This window comes from Rosa rugosa, chromosome 5 (genome assembly GCF_958449725.1).
Source record: "Rosa rugosa chromosome 5, drRosRugo1.1, whole genome shotgun sequence".
Lineage (NCBI taxonomy): Eukaryota > Viridiplantae > Streptophyta > Magnoliopsida > Rosales > Rosaceae > Rosa > Rosa rugosa.
The window spans coordinates 31,298,176-31,308,301 of record NC_084824.1 but is presented as its reverse complement, the minus strand read 5'-3'; the positions used below and the strand labels follow the sequence as shown (position 1 = coordinate 31,308,301).

Below are 10,126 nucleotides of genomic sequence, written 5' to 3'. Positions count from 1 at the left end.
AAAATTAGGGATAACATATGTAGGAATTTAACTTTAGGATTCAAAACGTAGGGATTGTAAAATTCTCGTACTAAACTTATTTTCAAATTATGGTTAAATGACATATAGTATTGGATGATATAATATACTTCTGTTGCCTTAAATTTATAGCAGGTCCTTTCAACAAATTGTTGATGGATTCATGCACCAAATTAAAATAGTCAGGTTGATTGCCCCCCAATAATCTTCATAATTTTGGTCAGAAGATACTCATTTGTCTTTAGTTTAGTTTAGGAAAGTAATTAAATATCTTCAAATTCAATACTTGGCAAACTCAAGTTCACCAATAATCAGGTTTATTGGGGGATCATAAAGGGTGTATTGGGCCCCAATAATATTTAAGAAGATGGTCAGAGGTATCTCGGTTGGTTTTTAAATTAGTTTGCAACAGTTGAGTTGGCTTTCAAATCATATGAAGGTCTAATGTCCTTGAATAATCAGACATTATTGGGGGCAATCTGTCTATTCCCCCTAATAAACCACCTATAAGCAATCATGCACTCAAACCTCTTCAAAATTTAATTTCATTTATGTAAAAGCAATTGAAATCAGAATAAAAGTAAAAATCTGTCCTCCTGAAAAGAATAATGGTTCAATGAGCGTGAATATAATCAATTACTGGCCCCAATAAAACTGTTACTGCCCCCCAATAGAATGATGTCAAACCTATCAACCTTTTACAGAGACATATACTATTGTTGAACAAGAGGTTATGTGCAGCTCAACTTGTTATGAGTGCCCATTTTGCCGCAACGGCCGCAAAGAATCAGGTTCTTTTCAACCTCTCCGATAGACTTGAACCGCTTCACCCTAGGTCTTCCGGGTGGCCTATTCGCAAGGGGAGTAATATAAAGTCAGTAGTAGATTTAGAAGAAGGCATATCAACATTGGTTATCGGCCGGATAGGAAAACTGTAGCTCTTCTTGAACATATCAACACGAAAGTACTTATCAAAATAATCATAGACATTTTCAGAGGCAACTTGTATTGCAGCAAGGCCGTGAGGACTAGGAAAACAATTGATCTGCCATTTCACACATGAACATGAATGCTGGAAACATCAACTACATAAGAAAAGTCAGATCGAACCTCATAAACACCAGAGCTAGAGTAATGGACACTGAAACGACGAGATTTCTCCATCTGCACCTTCAACCTTTCCTCCATTTTGGGAGTTAGTTCTATGGTCCAACGTTGTGCCTCATCCCTCCTTTCACCCATCTACTCCATCTGTTTAATTCTGGTCTGATCCAACATACAATATACCGGCATCAAATGCTCAAGTGCAATCCAAGAGTTAAATGATTCAGCAATCCCATTAGCCATAATTCCATATCGGCATCTAGTATAAAATGCACGGCACCAATTTTCCACTGGAATTTTAGCAAGAAAAGGGTCAATAATCTCAGGACCACCTTCTTGTCTAAGCAACCGCAAATTGAAACAGTATGCCTTCTCAGTAGAGGAATATGCAACCTTAATAAACTTCTTCTTAACTTCTTCTGTCAAAACAGAATTACCTTTACCCCTATATTTACCGGCAAGGTTCACCACCAAATGCTTGTAACAAAACAGGTGAGGATGTCCAGAAAATACCTTATCGAAAGCACTTAACAGTCCAGTACCCCGATCACTAATAAATGTGATGACTCTTCCTTGAGGTTCAAGCAAACTCTTCAAATACTTAAAAAAGAATGTCCAATTTGCATCTGTCTTGGAATCACAAAAACATATGGCTAGAGGGTAGAAACTTGCACAAACCAGAGCACAAAAAGGTCAGTCTACTGGGGCCAATACAGAAATTATTGGGGGGCAATAAAGTATGCAGTTACCTTGATTTCCATTCCTTCCAGTAAATGCTAGAAGGAATATGGCCCTTGTAAATGCTTTTACCAAACGTTCCATCAACATACAACACTGGCAAACAGAATTGGAAGCCTTCAACACAACCTCCATAAGCTACGAAAAGCCTCTCAAGACAATTAGTAGATGGGTCAACTTCCAACCCAAAAGAAGAGCTCGGATTACTCTGCAAAACAGCTTCCTTATACCAAGATAACTTGCTGAATGAATCTGCATCGGAACCATAAGTCGCTTCCTTAGCCATTTGCTTCGCTTTCAAGGCAACCTTGTAGGAAATATCAAACCCATATATTGACTTGAACTTACTCATAATTTCCCTTGGCTTCAATGAAAGGTTATAGCTAACATCGGCAGCAATGCAAGTCTTGACAACCTTGGATCCCAACAACTTATGCTTTTGAGTCCTAACTACACCTTTACAAGTGTGAATGTTATTCAACTCTGTTATATAAAGGCAACCATTGGCAGATGATGAAAGAGCGTGAAGATGCCAATCACAACATTCGGTTCCAACATTTGAACAAACTGCATGAATACGGTCCAAATCGTTTCTCAAAAATACAAACTCGAAACCAACTGCAATTGCATACTTCCTGAGCTTCTCACGGAGCTCAGCTGCACCATGAAACTTCTCCTCGACATGATGAATATAAGAACCCCACTCATCAGACAAATACAACTTGTGTACTTCAGTCCTAAATGCCTCCTCCAAATAATCGTCTTCATCAATAACTCCCGAACAACTATCCGCTGAACACGTGTTGCTGCAACTTCCACCAATCTTTAAAACAGGAATCTCAACACAAGCATCTGAAAATCATCTGAAAATCACGATCGGAACGAAGAAAACAAACTTCACAACCAGGAAATAAATACTGAAGCTCAATAACATCACTTGGCAAAAACTGGAACGTACGGAAAATGTCTTCATACAAGTCAGAATAGCTCATACATTGATTCAGAGGAATCATATAACCTTTGCCAGAATAAATGCACCTAGCAACCAGATGATCAGCCATAATCCTTTAAAAAAGAAGAAGAGAACAACAGATTATTGCACCCCAATGATGTAATGAAAACTACCAAAACACATCAGAAGAAGTACCAATTTACTCTTAAAATAAAGAAAAGGATCACTATTTCTCAAAAAAAAAAAAAAAAAAAAGGATCACTAGACAACAAATACAGAGACTTCATAACAGTTAAAACACATTATTGCCTCCCAATACACAGATTATTGGCCCCCAATTATGTAGTCAAAACTACCAAAACACTTTAGAAAGTGTAACAAATTGCTATGCACACAAATGAAAAGATCATTAACCAACAATTATAGAGTCTGATTATTGGCTACCAATAGAAAGATTATTACCCCCCAATAATATAGTCAGAACTACAAAAACACTTCACAACCAGCTCAAAACTAACACGAAGCTCAAATTAACCAAAAACAGCACGAAGTTAACACAGAAATTCAAAACTAACAAAATGCACACAAAAAGACCTAGAAATTCAAATCAGAACTGCAATACCACTTCACAACCAGTTCAAACTTAATATGAAGCTCAAATTCAGCAAAATCGGTTCGAAGTTAACAAAGCAATTCGAGCACAAAAAGACCTAGAAATTCAAATCAAACAGATTAAACTGAGCTAAAATCAAACAATTACAGAACGGTGAAGAAAAGAAGCAAAACGCAATGGAGGAACAGAAAGAAGAGCTCAATCTCGCTCCATGTGATAATCGCTGCAGATCTTCTCTCTCTAAGAATCGCAGGTCTTCTCTGACTAGAAATCGCAGAGCTTCTCACTCTAGAAATCACATGGCTCTTCTCTCTAGAAATCGCACAGCTCCTCTCTCTCTCTGAAATGTGAGAGCTTCACTCTAAAAAACCGGGGAGCTTCTCTCTCTAGAAATCGAGCTGATCCTCTATCTCTCTAAAATTAGAGAGCTTCTCTCCATAAATCTCGTTCTGTTACGAATTTGAACTCTTGACAGTTATAAAAGGGCAAAACGGTCAGAAATTTTGAATAAAACAGGCCCGGTTTGAAAGAGTTTGGGCAATTGGGGTTAAAAAAATGTAAACTGTTGTTTAAGTGGTCAAACTCTTAGACTGTTTAGGTAAGTGGGGTTGACTAACCCTAAATTTGGGTAAATGATAATTTCCCAAAAAAAAGAAGAAGTTGAATTCCTGCATATTACAATGTCCTTTAAAGAGGGTGATTGCTCTTGATGTACTACAATTGCTTGAGAGAGAGAGAGAGAGAGATCTTTGATCTGGAAAGAGGGAAAAAGATGCTCAGATACTGTATGGTGAAAGTATCGGATACTGTATGATCGATTTGCTTTTTTTTTTTTTTTTTTTGATCAGGTGAATAACATTTCGTGAGTTCAACTCACAACCTCCCATTTACGAAGCGGAGACTATGCCACTAGACCAAATGATACTAGGCACCGATTTGCTCTTTTAATAAATTAAAATTTAGTAAAACCAAAAGAAGGGGCTTAATTAGTTTTATAGTATAATAATAATATTGTATAAATAAATAGGCAGCTGATAGAGGAATATATGATTAATTTATTAAAATAGATTTGGTTAAGATCGATCATATTGTATATTTGTGCAAAAGATATGATTTATATGATTTACTATAAATGTACGCACTATTTTACCCGTGGGTTTCACAATGTAACTAGATGATTGCCTATCAATTATTTTATGTTTCAGTGCAAGCTAGTGGTTTAGTAGTGTTCTTTGCAATTGCAACTGAGGTGGGAATTCATTGCTTACCTCTTTTTAGTTTTTACCTCTCTTTAATTTTTATCTAATTAACACCGTACTTTTTTTTTTGAAATAAATTAACACCGTAATTTTTATGTAATCACTGATCATCAATCCAAAACTCTGAAAGGGATTTCTCTGACCCACAAAGAAGATAAGCATGTATGAAGACAAACAATTTCTTCCAAATAATGGATAAGGAGCCTATTCAGTCCACTGTTAGTGAACCGTTCACTTGGACAAATTGGTGACGTGGTAGTTAAAGTTATCAAGGTCAGCCGTTAGTCAACACGCAGTAAGACAGTTAAAATGAAAATTACTAAGATCAAGGGGAAGCGAAGTTTGACCTTCGTATTCCCATATCAAAACACCAGCACAAATCAATCTACTCCCGAGTGCTTATTCCATTAGATTTCTGTGACGAAAGCAACCGTAACACAAAATTTTACTACATGAATCGGAGAAAACTTAGTAATCAACACTACAAATTCCTCTCGACCCACAAAGCTAAAACGGTGACCCGACCGTATCTCCTCCGTCAGGGGACATCACGGCGGTGCACCGGTCCCATCCGATTCGCCTTTCCATCGCCGACGTCCATGTGTTCTTGGTTTGTTCATTGACCGAAGTAATCATCAGGAAAGGAAAGTAAGCATCAGGAAAGGAAACTTGTTTATTTCTTGCGTTTGGGATGCAAAAGGAAGGAAATCATTTCCTGAAGGAAGGAAAATAAAATCGATTTTACCCAAAAAAGACAAAGCTCTGATGATTATGCCCAAGCAATTTACCCAAGCAACACCGCTTTTAGGGCATCTCCAACGGGTGGAGTCATAAGTCATTTTGGCTATGGCTTTTGTGGTGAGCATCTCCAACCAATCCCCATGTTTAGTTTTTTTGACTTATGAGTCAAAACTTTACCCAAAATGACTAAAGAATGAAGAACGAAAGCCATTTTGACTTCAGATGGAGGAGATGTGGGCCCCAACTGCACATGGCATTAAAACCAAAGGTCATAAAACCAACGGCCTAGATTTAGTCTTCAATTATTCTATTTAAAATGAAAGGCTCAGATTAATTAGTTCTAAAAATAAAAAAGTAAATATATATTTACTAATTTCTAATCGAACGGTGAAAAAAATACCATGGATTAAAATCAACGATTAATATAAAGTAATTGTGTTTTAAACCAAAAAAACTTGAAAAAATAAAAGAATTTTTTTTTAAAAATAAGAAAAATTTTCTAATAATAAATTAATGATGATATATTATATAAAATAATTATGTATGATATATAAATTCATATTGTAGTTAAATAATTGTTTAAAATGATTAATTTATGAAATGACTTTGACTTTTGACTAAAGAAGGTTGGAGATGCAAAATATGAATGAATAGTAATGACATTAGAGAAGTCAAATTTCGCAAATGACTTTGGCTATTAACTCCATTGTTGGAGATCGGATGCTCTTACTTCTAACTCTTGACTAATCGAATTAATAGAGATCTAACTGATGAGAATCAATGGCTAGATGAAATCTAGAACAAATCAATGGTTTAGATTTGATAGTGAAGTCCACTGGCAGTGGATGAAATAGTTTTTGATAATCGATGACCAATCAATCAACTGCTTATTCTTCCTATTCAATACCTCGATGTTATGAGACTAGTTCATAAAAGGATAGATCAGCTTAGCCTAGCTAGCTAGCTAGATAGATCAGCTTAGCCTAGCTAGCTAGCTAGTTAGCAGATTGAGATATGAAGCTAAAATTCTTTAAGTGAACTCATCAAAATACCAAATGCCAAACAAATTGTCGAAATTAACTAACTTCTTAACAATTATTTTGATTGTTATAGTCCAGAAGGAGATACTACAGATAATTCATAGAAATTACGTAACTGGCATCTGTAGGTGATATTTGCAATTAATTGATGCTCATTGGAATGAAAAGCCATTGATAGTCATCCCTCCGTCGATGCAAATAGTCTGTCCAGTTATGTAAGAGGCTGCGGGGAGGCACAAAAATGCTACCAATGCAGACACCTCTTCTGGCTCTCCAGGCCGTCCTAAAGGGGTTCGAGAGTTCACGGCCTCCAAAGTTTTTACATCATTCAAATACTGCATGTAAAGATTTAGAATTGCATGTCAATTAGGTGGAACACAATATAATGCATATGCATATAAATGATCTTACAGGTTCAGCGAGGGGAGTTCTGATGAACCAAGGTGCAACACTGTTGGTCCTTATCTTATCTTTCGCCCATTCACACGCCAAGTTTTTTGCCAATTGATTCATTGCTCCTGAAATCAACGCGTACAGTTCAGAGAAATTTAGCTAAAGTCCAAAGAGACTGTGAATGAAAATTACCTTTAGTGGCAGCATATATACTCCCAATCTTCCCAAGTGATACCACACCAGCCACAGATGACAAAAGAATTATGTTACCAGTTCCTGAATCTTTGAGAAGAGGATGTGCAAGTTGGCACAAGTGGTATGTGGATTCAAGATTGGTACTCATTATAAATGAGTAATCTTCAGCTGTGTACTCGGTTGTTGGTTTTGGTATATTTGTTCCCACGTTGTTTATCTACAGCCAAACATTAAGAATAATAATTAGCTAGTTAAACTTAGGTCGACCATCTACATTCATAGATGTTGGGATTATGTTGGAGAATCTGGTTGCTCTCACTTGCATCAGAAGAAAAAGCAATATAACTTTTGATAAAATGTATGGTGAATGACGAGCATAAGATGTATGTAGTTAGGTTGAGAACAATATTGGTGTGAGTTATTTTTGTAGGATTTTATGGAAATGATATCGCCCCGGCAATCGTAAATAATGGGGTTGTTATTGTAATAGATGGTAGGAGTACATGGAATACTTACAAGGATGTTAAGTTTCCCATTAAACAGCAATGAGACCTTGTGTATTAGCTCCTCTCGTTGGGTTTTTAAGACCATATCACAGATCGAACCAGTAACTTGATGAAAACCCTTCAACTTCCATTGACTCAAGCAGTCATTGAGTAGGACTTCATTTCTAGCACAAGTATGTACGCTTGCCCCTAGTCCAGCCAATTCCTCCACAACAGCATACCTGAAAACAACACAAGTGTCGTAGCAATGTTGTAATAGGAGTATGATAGTACTAGGATCTAGATCTGAGTGAAGCAAACGAGGAAACTAGGCAAACCATTCGGGCGCTCAATAAGTTACTTAATTTTCATTTTTACCCCATGAAAGGTTGAGGACCTCATTTTTACATTTGGACTGGGACAAACAAAATTTCAGAAGTACTATCTAACCTCAGAAGGATGTTTACGAAATTGAAAAAATGATAAAAAGAAATTTAATTAGTGAAGATTAATAACTAGGGGACTAACCCAATCCCTTTGGTTCCACCGGTGACAAGTGCAGTCATCCCCTCAAGAGACCATCTCCTGTTTCTGCTATTGATATCTGTTCTCGCCATCTTTCTCTCAACTTCGATCAATAACTTCAGATGCAGGCTAGCTGTTGCAAGTACTTCAAATTTTTTAATTAATGTGGTTAGGATTAATATTGAGCAACCAAAAGTTGTAGATATATATGAAATACGAAAAGGACGTCCATGGTATAGATGGCAAGACATGTCAAGGACGTCCATGGTATAGATGGCAAGACATGTCAATCATTGAACTGCATACGCCCACAAAAACATCACAAAGATATCAACAAAATATTTGCTTAATTGTAGAATCAGGGTTGTCCCAAGAGAATATGAGGCCAAAGGCGAAATTTTTTGTTACACTAAGACAAATTTTTTTTGAATATTTTTTTAGTTTAGTTTTATAGCTCTGATTTTAAATTTTAGTTCAATGATTTTTTTCTTTAAATTTTACTCAGATTTTATATTTATACTATATTCCTTACAAAATCAAATAAAAATATTTATTTATGATATTCGTTAGTTTTTATATTAATACTATATCCCTTGAATAGGTTCAAGTACTTCAAAACTTTCATCATTAAGTTTTTTATTTTGTTTTGTTTCTAAGTACTTTTGACGAAGATGAATGAATACTTGAGTTTTTTTTTTTTTGATCAAATAAGAACTTCATTAATAAAAACGAAGATTACAATGAGAATGAGAACTAAAAGCTTCAACCGAAACTTTTCCCACTTGAGACGTCACGGTGGACGTCTATACTGACACACTGTTGAAGCCAAACTAGGCCCCGACTCCAAAACGCACTAGAGAAAAGACTTAACTAAAAAGACTAAACTGGCACCTGAAAAAATGGCAGAAACAACAAAATGTGTTGGAGCAGAGAAACCATAACATTTCACCTCTCGTCAGCCAAGAACACTAACTCCCACCCAGAATCCACCTGGCCAACATTTGATCGCCCAAGCCAACACTTGTCGTTGCTTCGAACTCGACCAAAAGGATTGCTGGACAGTCAGACCTAGGACTAAAGAAAACCCAACACCGTCACCGTCCTATCATCAGCACCGTCAACTCATTAATGCTCCAACACGTAATCGCCTCCGACCCAAAACTAGATAGGAAACGCCCCACTAAAAGGCCATTAATGCTCGTCTATGCAACAAGCAGACTTTTTGTTGACCCAAAACTAGAACCGGAGCAACCCACTAGAAGGCCAAAGAGAAAGATTATCTCTGCCAAACCCTGTAGTACCCATGAAACAACAGCTAATATCTAAAACCACAGACCCAAACCTAGGTGGTGTCTTATTACCAACAAAACGAAACAAAATAAAAACCAAGCCCTAAAACATTATTAACAGCAGCCCAAGCACGCAAGCCCGGCCCAACAGCCTCTTATCCCAACTCGGAACACTAACCCTCCAGGCCGCCGCATCCACCACCAGGTTGGATCCATGAAGAACGAACCAGATCCGATCCAAACAACCCTGAACTGCCACGGACTCAAGGCCGCCAATCGGACTCCGAACTCGCGCCGATCAACTCTCCATCTGCAACCGACCCCTGCAAACCTCCTTCCTTCAACCTCCACCGAAAAAGCCCAGAAGGAAAACTCAACCACCGCCAACCGTCGGAAAAAGACCGCCAATCGCCACCACGCTGCCAACACGCCACAAAGCCGCCGCTCTGAAATCCTCTGCCGCAGAACCGCCTTGTCACGATCCGATGAGAGATCTAACACGATCTGCCCCAAACATAGATCAAACCTCCAGCTTCCATCCTTCAGCAGTACCTCCGCCATGGAATCACACCTTTAACTCAGCCTATCATCCTCTCCCGGACCGGAACGCAGCAGCAAGAGCGCCGACGGAGTTCGGCCGGGACAAGAGCGCACACGAAAACCTGTTTTTTCCTCTCCGCGCGTGGGGCGCGTTCCCTTTTAAATGATGGAACTTTAGTATCGAATACTTGAGTTTTAATTGAGCTGAAAACAAACTCAAGTTAATGAATATTT

At 37.7% G+C, this 10,126-nt stretch overlaps 1 protein-coding gene across 1 annotated transcript; it reads right to left on the bottom strand.

The window, feature by feature from the left end:
- Positions 1-6,440: 6,440 nt before the first annotated feature.
- On the bottom strand, positions 6,441-8,253 carry LOC133712673 (tropinone reductase homolog At2g29290-like). Its single transcript, XM_062138782.1, has 5 exons — positions 8,067-8,253; positions 7,570-7,780; positions 7,051-7,270; positions 6,877-6,983; positions 6,441-6,800 (listed from the first exon to the last, which is right to left on the bottom strand). The coding sequence occupies exons 1-5, from the start codon at positions 8,153-8,155 to the stop codon at positions 6,618-6,620; spliced, it is 810 nt and encodes a 269-aa protein (XP_061994766.1). The 5' UTR covers positions 8,156-8,253; the 3' UTR covers positions 6,441-6,617.
- Between the last annotated feature and the right edge of the window lie 1,873 nt (positions 8,254-10,126).

Bases quoted from the DNA above. Each gene is read 5' to 3' on its own strand.
- LOC133712673 (XM_062138782.1), bottom strand. From the start codon at position 8,155: ATGGCGAGAACAGATATCAATAGCAGAAACAGGAGATGGTCTCTTGAG. The intron at 7,271-7,569 runs GTAAGTATTCCA...GTTTGGCTGTAG, and splicing joins ATGGGAAACTTAACATCCTT to ATAAACAACGTGGGAACAAA. The intron at 6,801-6,876 runs GTAAGATCATTT...CTTTACATGCAG, and splicing joins GAACTCCCCTCGCTGAACCT to TATTTGAATGATGTAAAAAC.